The 12,645-nt window shown below is 41.6% G+C and overlaps 1 protein-coding gene across 4 annotated transcripts in view; it reads right to left on the bottom strand.

Annotated features, from left to right (window-relative positions):
* Positions 1-3,907: 3,907 nt before the first annotated feature.
* Positions 3,908-12,645, bottom strand: part of znf385a (zinc finger protein 385A) — a 78,697-nt gene continuing 69,959 nt past the window's right edge. For 3 of the 4 annotated variants that reach the window (XM_050065601.1, XM_050065599.1, XM_050065600.1), the window contains 3 exons: positions 8,671-8,855; positions 8,195-8,287; positions 3,909-7,827 (listed from right to left, as the gene is read on the bottom strand). In XM_050065601.1, coding sequence (XP_049921558.1) covers positions 7,579-7,827; positions 8,195-8,287; positions 8,671-8,855 — 527 coding nt within the window. In that variant the 3' untranslated portion in view covers positions 3,909-7,578. Of the gene's footprint in view, positions 7,828-8,194; positions 8,288-8,670; positions 8,856-12,645 lie in introns of all 4 variants that reach the window. The other variant, XM_050065602.1, reaches the window with a different exon arrangement.

Below are 12,645 nucleotides of genomic sequence, written 5' to 3'. Positions count from 1 at the left end.
TATATATAAAAGCATAATTATAAGGCTACGAAAACCAAACGAATTTTATTTTATAGCGATTATACACTTGTATGAACATATTAATGGGTAGAATATTCAGATTCAGATTCAGATTTGACAATAAACCATGCCAAATATTACACACTGGCCCTTTAACATTTGGTAAGACAAGAATATGAAGGTGTGGTAAACATGAAAAAAAATCTTATCTCCTGCTTTCTGATTTCTACAGTTTGCTTGTAATTCTACTGCAAATGTCTCAGATCTCAAATTTTCTGAGCTTGTTTCACCCTGAAAACATTGTGTTATCTAAATTAGATTGAAAATCTGTGCAATTTTTTTGTGTTTTATCTGTTTTTTCTCCCTTGTGGCAACAAATTAAATTTATCCAGGTCCAGTTAGCAAATAACTGTAAAACGTTTGTCATCTTTTATCAAGCAGATAAAGACATTCTTGCCTTCATATCAATGCCAAAGTGTCATATCTTCCCTTTGCATTTAACATGTGTGATGGAAAACTGTGTAAATAAAGAAGGAGCCAGTGGGGAGGATAGAAAGGGAGACCGCAGAACCCTCTCCTCTCCTCTCAGGTGCAGACTTCCATTTAGAGATAAGTGCAGGTACGTATCTCGACCTCTTCAGATTCCATTTGAGGATCCCTGTCTGACCATCTCTCTGTGTTACTGCCACATCTCAATGCATGGAGCTCTCAAGAGGAGAGCTGCTGTCTAGTGCAAAACCAGGTCTGTGCCATCACGCTTTTGCTTTCAGGAATTGTGATGTATAGAAATGGAAAAAAAACGATGATGTGCTATAAAGAGGAATGAGCAGCGCGAGGGCTCTTCCTGTCCTCTCTTCATCTCGTTAAGATAAAACTAAACTAATTAATGGTATGAACACCTGGCACATTAAGATGCTGCGGTGGAAGAATGACAAATTCCACATTAAGAGCAATCTATTTTTTCCACTAGGATGAAACCACATGAGGCACTTTGGTATTTATCTAACTGTAATTGGGCAGTTAATTATGTAAACAGACTTTGTAAAAAATATGTTCATTAAATACAACCTCAACTGATCAAATCAAATAAAAGTGTATTTCAAAGACATATTCTGTAAAATGCAGTTCTCTCTCTGCACAAATGGAATTGTTGTCTAACAACACAGTCAAGTCCCCACATTTCTAAGCAAGTATGTAAATATAAGACTTGCTTAGATAATTGTACAGATCTCAGAAGAGTTAAACCTTGTACATACCTGACACCTTTTTCTATAAGGTGCTGCAGAATCATACGGGTTGTTTAGTTTCACAATGTCTGATGACCATGACAGTAAAGAAAGTATAGCATAGCAACCATGTGTCCAACCTGCTCATGGCCTTTTCACTAATCTATGTGTCGTTCTTTCATACAAGTTCTCAGAGCTGAAAGGGCAGCTCTATATAATGTACTATATACTGTATGTTCCGAACAACTGGCGCTAATGAATTCTGCTCATATCAGCGCTGATGACCTTGAACACCAGTGTTATGATATGATACAACAGTGGTTCTCAACCGTTTTTTGTGTCAAGGACTGCTATTGATTCACAGTAGGCTACAGATTTTGCTTCATCCATCTGAAAACATTTTGTCTGTAAGATGATATAATTTAGACTAGAATTCTACAGGTTTCGACTGCAGCTGAGGAGCTACCCGTGGTGGAAATGAAACCACATTGGGCTCACTTCTGAAGGGAATTAAATAGGGAAATTAAACTTCTCCATATTTCTGTGGAACCCCTGGAACTCCCTAAATGACCCCTGGGGGCCTTCGGAGGACTGGTTGAGAATGGCTGCGATACCATACAACTTTATTGCCAGTTTGCCCTGAAGATTATGTGTCCTGAGGCAGTTCCCTCAATAAATTAAGGCACAGGTTGAACATACAGTTACACATGTGACACTTTTTTTCTAAACACAAACACAGTTAGTAGCACAGATTTTGCTTGGTTTAGCAGCAGGATAGGCTGATATATAACAGAATACCTCAGCCTGTAGTATTTAAATAGGCTACATCCTAAGCATTGTAGTGGTGCAGAAGCACGCTGTGTGAATAACTGTGACTGCTTATACTTTGCAGAATGATCAGCTCTTTTTCAGCTTACATTGTTTCAGTGTGGATCAACTTCCCAGCCATGACAGTAGGACCATCTAGTGGTCGAGCTGTGCGTTGCTACAAGATGCAGAGAACTGCTGGCAAGCTGTCACTCTGTTTGGGAATGCTTGAAAAAAGAAAAAAATCTCAGGGGAACAATATGACAGGAAGTCAGCCACATTCTCCAGACAGCACAATGCGGCTCTTCATCAGACTGTACAATGCAGCACCAGTCAGCCAGCACTCCTGCGAGCTGCATCTGCTGCTCACAAGGGAGATTCAGCCTGATTGCAACTGAGATGAGAATGACTCTTTAAGAAGTTACAGTGTTTGAGCTCATGTTTCAGCTGGAGCCATATAATCAAATGGAACAAATACTCAATTGTTCAAACTTTTAAAAATATTTTAAATTGTAGTAAAGATCCCAAAGTTTTAATTAATACCAAGTACAAATGGTATCTACTTAGTTAGGAACACCTATTATGCCATAATTCTTCTTTTATGGTGCCTTATAATGTTCAGTTTTTGTGTCATAAAGGTGCTACATAAAATATATGTTTTAGCATTGAGGTCATTGTCAGGGATGGTTTTGTACTGAACTGCATCATACTGAGAGGTGTTCTCATGTATGTAAATATGGATGACAAAAAATTAAAAACATCTTCCTGTATAAAAAGTCCAGCAAAACTTGAACTATGACCTCAGAGATAAACATAACTGAACTTACACATTTCCAACAACGTAACCAAAAATGAACATTATTCATCAATTGTAATAAGATACACATTATAGATGTATAGATTGTACAGGTGTATCTAAGAAAGCGTGCATATGTGAGGTTGAATCGTTGAAGAATGTGTATAAAATGATGCACAATACATTAAGAATATTTCCATGAAGAAAAGCAGATGCTGCCAAAGAGTGTGCGAGAAATGTATTTATTTACCTTAAGTTAAACTTTAGGCAGTGATGACCAACCTTTTTGGCTGGTTTCCCCTTAAAATGAAGCAGTGTCTGCCTACAGGTTAAATCCATCTATGAGTTGAGAGTTTCATAAATTACTTTTAGATGGCCTGGGAGGTAATACTTTCACTAATAAAAAAAAAATAGACAATAAAATTCACCTTCTTTTGCCTCCCATTAATCATCTTGCGAGCTCTCCGAATACATCTTGTGAACATTTAGAGGGAACCCACTACAGGAGCCACTGCTTTGCAGACAACTAGGGGAGACATTAATGTAAAACAGAGATACTCAACTGGCTCTGCCTGGGGGGCACGTTTGCAAAATGACAGGAGGCCAGGGGCCAGTTAATAAACAAACATTAATTATCTTTAACAGTACATATAATACAGCATGTGTGTGCTATCCTATCTCATCTCAGCAAGCAAATCCAGTCACAGCCCCGCACAGACAACCTGCACATGTCAGGTGTACGCAGGGTCATTTCTAGAATTTGAGTACACCTCTGTCGGGGGTCCAGAACATCCTCACCTGGCACTTTTTTGATGCATTTTATGCACCCTGGCACCTTTTCTTTTACATTCAAAGTACAGAAAAATATTCCAGTGTGAATCAGTTTATTTTCAGTGTGAATTAGAAAATGGTTGCTGGGCCATCCGGCACGCCAGATTTGGCCCGCAAGCCGTAAGTTGGGTATCACTGATGTATAAGAAAATGAATACATTTTTTTTTTTTTTTTTTTAAATTCACATTGGTGTTACTTAGTTGGGTGATCAACAATCTCTTCTTTGTTTGAAATGCACAGAGGCGGGATTGTGGTGATGACATCATCGTGGGACAAATCCAAAGCTTTCCCATAGACAGTTATTAATAAAGAAACTCACTAATTTATGAGAGTAATGGTGAGTTCATGGGTATTTTGTAATTCACAGCTGGAAGGACTGCATTTACAGCATTCAGTTTTTTTGATGCCACTCTAAAAACAACATCTGTAAGTCAGTCACTAATTTCCTGTCAACAGACAGATGACATAATCGCTGTTTGTTTGTTTGTTTGTTTGTTTATTTGAGGTTTTACCATCCAAAATAATCAAACTAACTCTATGTTCATCTGTTTTATGGTGGACTTTCTAATGAAACACAATATATATAAGTGAAATATGTGTGTACTATAACAGTTAGAGATACTGTCTGACACATTTCTTTGTGTTTTTCTTTATGACATTTGATAAAAAGGTGTTGGACCATACAATGATTCATAAAAACTCTGACGACGTTTGTTTCATTTAATGATTTATTGACATTTACTTTTTTTTCCCACCATGGTTTCTCTTGATACCAATAGTATTTACCATAAAGTTTCTTTTTCATTTAAATTACATTTATAATGTTTTACTCACATACACATTTATTGTTTAATTTTCTTATTGCAATAAACAAGAGTAGCCAGAATGAGTCAGGTATTGCTACAATTCGCCATACAAACTCTTTGTCCCCTCTGACAATGAAATTCAAAAATAACTTTATTGGCAAGACAAAATTACACCATAGCCTCTCCATCTCTCCATCTCTCTCTCTCTGCTCCGGGAGAGGCTGAGGGCAGAATAAGGCTAAGGCTAGTAGCCTAAACACAGCTAACATGAAACACCTGCCCAGAAAATAGGAATCTAACATTTATTTCCCAAACGTGAATAATGAGGATGAATTAGTGGAGATGACCACAGTATGAACATATCTGTGGTGTGCTACTTGACTGACCTACCAAGGACAATATTGCAATACTTTAATTAGGTTGGGTCATTGATCAAACCTCTGCTAGAATCCAGGACGATTGATCAGTCTTCCCAAACCAAACATGTGCAGGTTTCTATCTCCATGATTGTGTTAGGCCACTTCATAGCTCCAGGATGCCTCTGTCTCTGATTGGTGGGAAGTGGGGAGAGAGCAGGTCCCAACACACACTAGAATACATATGGTACACACACCAACTGGAAGGAGAGCACGGGTCCTGGAATAGTATCTCACTCACAAAATGAACTCTGCAAAGAAGGTTTCGTTCAGCAACAAAAAAGAGCACAACGGTGGAAGCTGACACCGAGCCAGCTTCGTCTTTAAGTAATGGCATTGATAATGTTCCTCAGGATTTTCACTTAAACACATTTCTCACACACAGAAAAAAACATAATGCAACTCAGTAAGTCCAACTAAAAAAAAAATAAGCCTGTTGAACAATTCTAACTTTAATCCCTTGATACCTGGCGTTGTACCCTGTTCCCCAAGCAGAGATTACCATAGTAAAAAGGCCCTTTAATATGAAGGGTCGGTCCCTAAGCCCAGCTACTCCTCTGTCTCTCTCTCTGCCCCTCGCTCAATCCCTTCAAGGGCTTGTACTCCTCATGGAAGAACAGAAAAGTCTGTCAGCTGGCGTGCTCCCAGTTTACACATGACTCCAGACAACATGTCACAACATGTCACAATGATAACAAGTCACTCTGATAAAAATTGCTCATTGCATTGCAATATTCAGACAAAGGTAAGACATTAGAGCTCATTGCTTCTCAATGAAAGGGCACAGTGTACATCTCGTTCAGAAAAGGATGATAGTTTTCAAGCTGTCGAGCAAGATAGGTCTGCTGCTGCTGCTGCTGCTGCTGCTTAGCTAGCTTTTGTGGCTCCCCGCTGAGTCAGTTGGTCTGTCAGTCTGTCTGAGTCAACACTTATATAATCCACCATCCAAAAGTCTTCTTATCCCTTCATGAATGTGGTTATTAACTTTTCCTACCTACAAAAATATTTTTATTGTGTTTTGCTCTTTTTTAATGTGTGATATAAATGCAAACCAACAGTCCAAACCAAACAAAACAAGGTGCTCACCAGTCTTTGTAAGAGAAAACAAATCATGGTGCGTTTCATGGCTTTCAGTTGTAAGACGGGAAGTTATCGGCCTTGAGCTGGATGTCTCGGCCCCCTGCCCTGGGCGGCCTCGCTGGGCTCCCGGCTCGGTTGTCACTCCAGCTCAAGATCATTTTCTCCAAGAATGTATTTGGCTTTCATCTTTCTCTCTTTAATGTGTTCCCTCGGAGCATTATGGTTGCCAGCGTCGACGTGCCCTCTGCTATAGACTCGTGTGAACCTTTGGAGATGGGGGAGGTGAGGAGGAAGGATAGGGCAGCAATGGAAGAGTTCAACCCAATGATGCAGAAGCCTGACCCTGCAGGATCTTATTGTGAGGCTGCATGCAGAAACAACAAATACATGAGTACATAGGGTCGCACCTAAGTCATACCTCCCCACCTACACAGTGAATCAGCCTGTGAATAAAGACCAGGATGTCGATATCTGTCCTTGTGATGGCTTAATGTGAACAGAAGTCACACCAAATACATGAACTATGCTCTCTCCAGTGCAGTATTTCTCATAACAGTAAATAGGAACAGATTATTGCCATCAAACACAATCTAAGATGAAGATAGGGGGGCATGTATCAGATACAGCAGTACAGTATGTACCAATGTGTGACTTCTGCTGCTTTTCCCAACCCTTTCTCCTTTAGTGAGGCCCTTCTCTGACTGATATGGAGGCTGGCAGATGTGCCCTGTGGCGTTTTTTGTCAGTGCAGTCTATTTTAAAACACAGATTCGTTTGGGCCTGTGTGTGTCTGCATGCTGCCTGGGGTCAATCCATCCACTGACCCATGCCAGCCCTCCTCTCACCTCACTGTCTCAGGAAATGACAGGGGAGTGCAATCCCCCACAGTCACTTTTCTGCTCTCTTAACCTCCCCCCAACCATCAGACATGTTCAGATGCGGCTACCACCTGCCTGTCAGCCCAAGTCATGTTGTATCTAGCGAGGACCTAGTGTCACAAACTGAAGAGTCGCTGGCCTCTGGCGCAGAAGGGGACACGTACAGTACCGTGGAGGCCGCCACAGCTACATGTGGCGCATACAGCAAAGACCGATTGAAGCAGCTACCCTACTGACATAACATTATTGTCTTGGTTTTCGAGGTGCATAGGATGAGAAGAACACGTTGAGCCACGATGACAGGAGGAAACCAACGTGGCCCAGAATAATTATGTAACACTACATGTGGTTTAATGTTTCTAGAAAGATGTGCATGTGTTTCTTCTGTGGCTATCGAGGCGGCCATGACAGGGCCACAGTGCAAGGGACAAGGGCCAGGGGTGGTGAGAGATGTACAAGGGAGTTCAATGCATAATGAAAATCTCTCCTCTGCTCATTCCACCTGCGGAGCACTCAGAAGTCTTTGAAATGTAAGGAGAGTTTCAGGTAAAGGGAAGAAAGACATATACTTCTACTCCTTTCTGCTGCTCCTTTGCCTTGTGTTTCTCTCAGTTCAATATTTAAATGGTTGGATTTTTTTCCTCCCTATCAATTGCTGTTTGTTGATCATGTTTATATCTTCACAGTGTGCTTTTGGAGTGGCTGTTCCTGACTGGCCGAAGTCAGAGGGTGATGTGTCAGTAAGGGGAGAAGAGGATTGGCCCGTGGGTGGTGCGGATGGGCCCGGGCGCGGGTCTCAGGATGGCGTGGCTGAGAGGCGGGCCTTGCAATAGGTGATGGTGCGGGTGGGGCGCAGGAGCTGCTGCGCGGAGAGCCAGTGGGTTCGAGGAAGCTGCAGCGGCCATTGCTGCAGCAACAGCCAAGGGGCTGGGCAACAGCCCTGCGCCCAAAGCTTTGGTGAGATCCTTGGAGAAGGTCAAAGAAGACTGCAAACAGAAGAGGGTGCGCAAAAAGACACAAGACACGAGAGAGAGAGAGAGAGGGGGGATAAAATGATTAGTTCCAGAAGGTCAGCACATGGAGGGGAAACAGATACAGACTTTCGTCTCCAGACTCTTTTGATCTATCATAATGCAGAGGTTTCAGGCCAACTGAGTTAATATTTTCAGGAGAAGGACACAGCCAAAACCAGAACAACTGGCTGGCTTTTGTAGGGCTCAAATAAACACACTCTAAGCACTCCAAGGCTTTGCAGACCTCATGTTCTTGATTATCACTGTCTATCTGATCTGTGGATCTCAGGTTTGCTGACTGTGTCACAGGAGGAGTCAGAATACAACAGTGAAAGGTTACCGTCAGATCAGCTCCCCTGTGCTTCTTGTGTCGGCTGAGGAGGGGGTTAGGCTTGCCCGCCATGCCGTCCCGGTGCCTTCGACTTGATATGTGCTGAAAGGAAGCAACACAAGAGCACAAGTTATTCTAACTTTACATAAAATAAATAAATATTTCCCATATTAGACGGTGATTAGACTGCACAGTGTTGGGACTGATTACATCTTGAGACTCTCGAACATTTTTGAGATTCTGGATTTGATAATGTCCCCTAATGAAAATGTTCTGTAATTCAGTTATCATGGCGATTACAAATGCTCTCACAAAATGCTTCTTGCAAGACTTACAAAAAAGCCAGTTAGCCAGGAAGTTATGTGTTGGATGCTCAAAATTTTCTAGTGGAGGCCCACCAAGCCCACCATTTCATATGTGTCCTCCTCAATGTTAAAACAAAACCTGTATAATTGCATACACAGGCATCATTTCTCCCTCCATACCTGTTTGAGTTGCAGTTCAGAGTTGACCCGCACATTGCAGATCTCACAGTGGAAGGTTCGTTCCTGAGTGTTGGGGTCCACCGGCCCCCCTCCCTGTTCTCCAATGGGCTTGGGGCCTAGGCGAGGATACGCCTTGATGGGGCCCAGCCCGCTTCGTGCCTCCAGGATAGTTTTGTGTTTGGTACCTGCAGGCAGACAGACACACACAGGCAAAAACGCGGGTCAGCACTTCCATTACCCAAGATGAAATTACATATTTAGAAGCTAATAGAATAGAATGAAATAATACAGAGGAGATGCATCACTATTTATAACACGAGTCATGCCGCTTCGACCTGTCTGAAATAAAATTAGCCTGGACAGCATTTCTCTGGGACAAATAACAGTGATGGAGAAACAGTGACATTGACAAATATCAGAGCGTGAAAGAAAAGAAATTGTACCACTTGCTTGATTTTCCAATGACTGACCACATATGCACAACATAAAGAACATGTTGCTGTATGAAGTTGTAATGGTAGTTTTTTACCACTAGAGGGCTGCAGTCAGACAGATGTGCAGCTGGTAGATGAACTCAAAGCCCTCTAATATTAATATTACAGTCACCGGTTGATGATGTTTGATTCGGTGGAGTGGGTGAGATACGATCATACAGTGTGCACTGTAGTAGATTATATCACCACATGTGCCAACACCGAGACAGCGCTGGACTGCTGAACCCTCGCTGTGAAGACCAATAATTATAGCTGTAAATGTCAAAGTTTGAAAATTTAAGGCCGTGTTATTATGAGAAGCAGGTTCGTTTGGTCTTAGGATGGATTTGCAGTCAGACATTTTCTGTGCTTATTATGACACCTGTACCTTTTACTATTTCAGTGAATATTTATGTGATGAAACAGCACTAATTTGAACAGGTTGTATAAAAGCCACAGCTATATCTTTTGATTTACTGTGAACAAATAAAGATGTGTAAATTCTGAACACTTGAGAACCATTAATACTGCTGAGCAATGTTGTAATCAAGACCACTTTATCCAAGGCCAAGTCCTGACCAAGCCCAGAGTGTATCGAGACCGATACAAGACCAAGACTTTGGGGGGTTGAGACTGAGTCAAGACCAAGACTAGTACAGAGCAAGTCTCACACTGCATGTCAATAAAATGTAGAACATACAAACCACAGCAACTCCTCAAATTAATCTAAAAGAACCACATTCCCATAAAAACACCCGAAGAAAATAAATGAAGTTTACGCTTCAGTCACCTCTCTTATTACCATACACTGTACAGGCATTACAGAATTGAATTTTATGTGTGGGAATTTTCATTTGTTGTCCATGAGCATCATGAGTTACCATGAGTTTTCCACAAACAAACTCTAAGGAACTGAAATAAGCATTTCTTTTTTTTTTATTTTAATTTTAATTTTTATTTTTATTTTTGTTTTGCACAGGCAATTTAGTGATATCACTGCAGTCGCGGTCTTGACCAGTATTGAAACAAAATCCTCTTTGTCTGAGACTGTGACAAGACCGTGTAAAAATGACAGTTGATTCCGAGACAAGATCAAGACCTTTAAAAAGTGGTCTTGAGACCGGTCTTAAGACCACGACTGATCTCGAGTACTACAACACTGCTGCTGAACAATCAAAATAGGAGCTTATGTCATTGCTGATGGGTGTGTCACACAAAACAGTTACATCAGAAACACAACAGATTTATTTCTTGGCAAAACTAAGTAGTACATAGTTACATGTGAACTCTTAATGGTCTGCTCTCCAGAGTCAGCCCAACGCCCTGCTGTTAATCCAGTCAATTCCAGCCAGAATAAATACTAAGAAAATATTCAGCTGTTCAAAATAGATTCTGCCAGATGTTGTCAATAAAAGATGACCATCTACAAAAACAAGTCACAAGAGATTCTAAACTGTGGGGATGCATGTTTCATACACTTACATGAAATATTTCTATACGCAGTGTTTTCTAAATTTAAAAAAATCCCACTCCAGGGGGCTGAACTTGCAGAGTAGACGGCATACAGAGAGGTTCTCCAGCACATTACTATCCCTTTCAAGTGGTCTGCAAAGCAGCAAACCAAAGAGTGCGGCAAAATACTTCCTCATTAAATAATCACACATTTTGTTCTTGGCTGAAAAAATTAGTCATGGTCCTCCGCCCCCCTATCGACCCCTGCTCCTCCCTGCTCCCAAAGTAAGGCATCCCACCGTCTTTGGCTCTGACTTTGAGTCACTCTCTGAAATCCCTTTGAACAGAGTTAAGGTTACAGAAGAGAGAGGAATCGCCAGGGTGGGGAACATGGAGGCTTTGGGCTCCGCTGGGGAGGAAGGGGCTGGAATGACGGATTTCGCTCGTGGCCAGAAATGTGCTCTCGGGTTGTCTGTTTTTGCCTTTGTTCTATTTCAGTCTGACAATGGATGGCCCAGTGGATTTTTTTTTGTCTTTGTAAGGTTGACTCATAGTTTACACCAACACACAAGCAGACAAGGCACATTTGAAAACACAAAAATAGGCAACGTGCTGACAGGAAACTGTTGAAATAACATTAGATTCACTTTCTTTTGGTCTTTTCTGCTGTTCATTCTGTGCCACGCACGCTGCTCATGTGTCTGCATGACATGTGCTTTTATTTTTGAACCACGCTAACATGCACAGTTTTGATTTTGAGAATGAGTGAGGGTGATTGTTTCCAGATTGTTTCCCTCCTAGAGTTTCAACTGTTTCAACTCTTTGTCATTCAGGGGTTGAACTTTGGAGCCAAATAGCAGACAGCAGGCCGTGGCCCGGGGTTATGTTTAGAAGCTGTTATACACTATGTGTGAAATCTTTTGATACTTACATGGGCGTGTACATCGTAAACATGCTAGCAGGCAGATGTGACGGAAATTTATTGTTGTGTAGTTGGTAGACTGATAAACAATTAATCAGCGCACGATAAGGCATGAATTCCAAAAGCCTTTTGGAGGTTAATCTAACAATAATGGCGGCAGAGATTGCACTTGTATTGATTAATACTTTATCCAACCTTAAGAGGTATTTGTTGGCTGCTTTCATGGCTGAGCTGGCTGCACCAAGCATTACTCACAGCAAATGGGATACAGTTACGCTGATGTGAGGTCAGTCCTTCATTGTCTGTGGCGTCTCTGTAGTTTTTCTTTATGTGTAGGAGAGTGTATAAATAATAAAGAGTGGAGGTCAGCAGACACAAACTGTCGTCACAGGGACACAAGGTCGCAGGGAGAGCTAAGTTGGTAGGGCATGAAGGATTAAAGCAGGCAGCGGGGACCTTAGGGGTATTTGGAGCCCTGAAAAAGTGTCGTCATGTGTGAACACTGTCTGACAGACTGTTGAAGCTGGTATTGTGGTGAGCTCATCCACATAACATATTTTTCTCTTATTCCCTCATGCAGTGGTTACTCGCATTAACCATCTTCCTCCACAACTTTTTCAAGTGGAAGGCTTCGGGCTATGTGGAACAGTTTTTGTGCTGCGTGCTGCAAATGACAAGACAAATCATGAATTTTTGAGTGCGGGAGTTATTTTAAATAATCATGTCTTGTGTGGGGGAAGAAAGTGGGGTGTGTTGGCAGAGTGCTGCATGAGAGAGCGGACACACACACACACACACACAAACACACACACACACACACACATACACACAGGTGAGGCACTATTACAGAGCTCCTGAAACCAGGAGATCAGTGCTCGGTTACATAGGTCGAGCCCGTCAGTGTCAAACAGATCAGTTATCTGCTGATCAGTGTACTTCTCAGTACCCTCTGCTGGGGCGAAGTCAAGTCATTAACAGAGATGGTAGCACTTACTGTACGGGCTGTCAGGTATATTTGTGCATCTTTTCCATTTTCACACACTGCAATAATTTAATTTAACTTGTGCAATAACCCCATTCACCCTGACTGTATATATTCTGTTTGTGTAAATAATCTTGTTCAGTTTA

Source organism: Epinephelus moara, chromosome 16 (genome assembly GCF_006386435.1).
Source record: "Epinephelus moara isolate mb chromosome 16, YSFRI_EMoa_1.0, whole genome shotgun sequence".
In the NCBI taxonomy this organism is placed as follows: domain Eukaryota; kingdom Metazoa; phylum Chordata; class Actinopteri; order Perciformes; family Serranidae; genus Epinephelus; species Epinephelus moara.
Note: the sequence above shows the minus strand (reverse complement) of the source record. Positions and strands in the feature narration are given on the sequence as shown.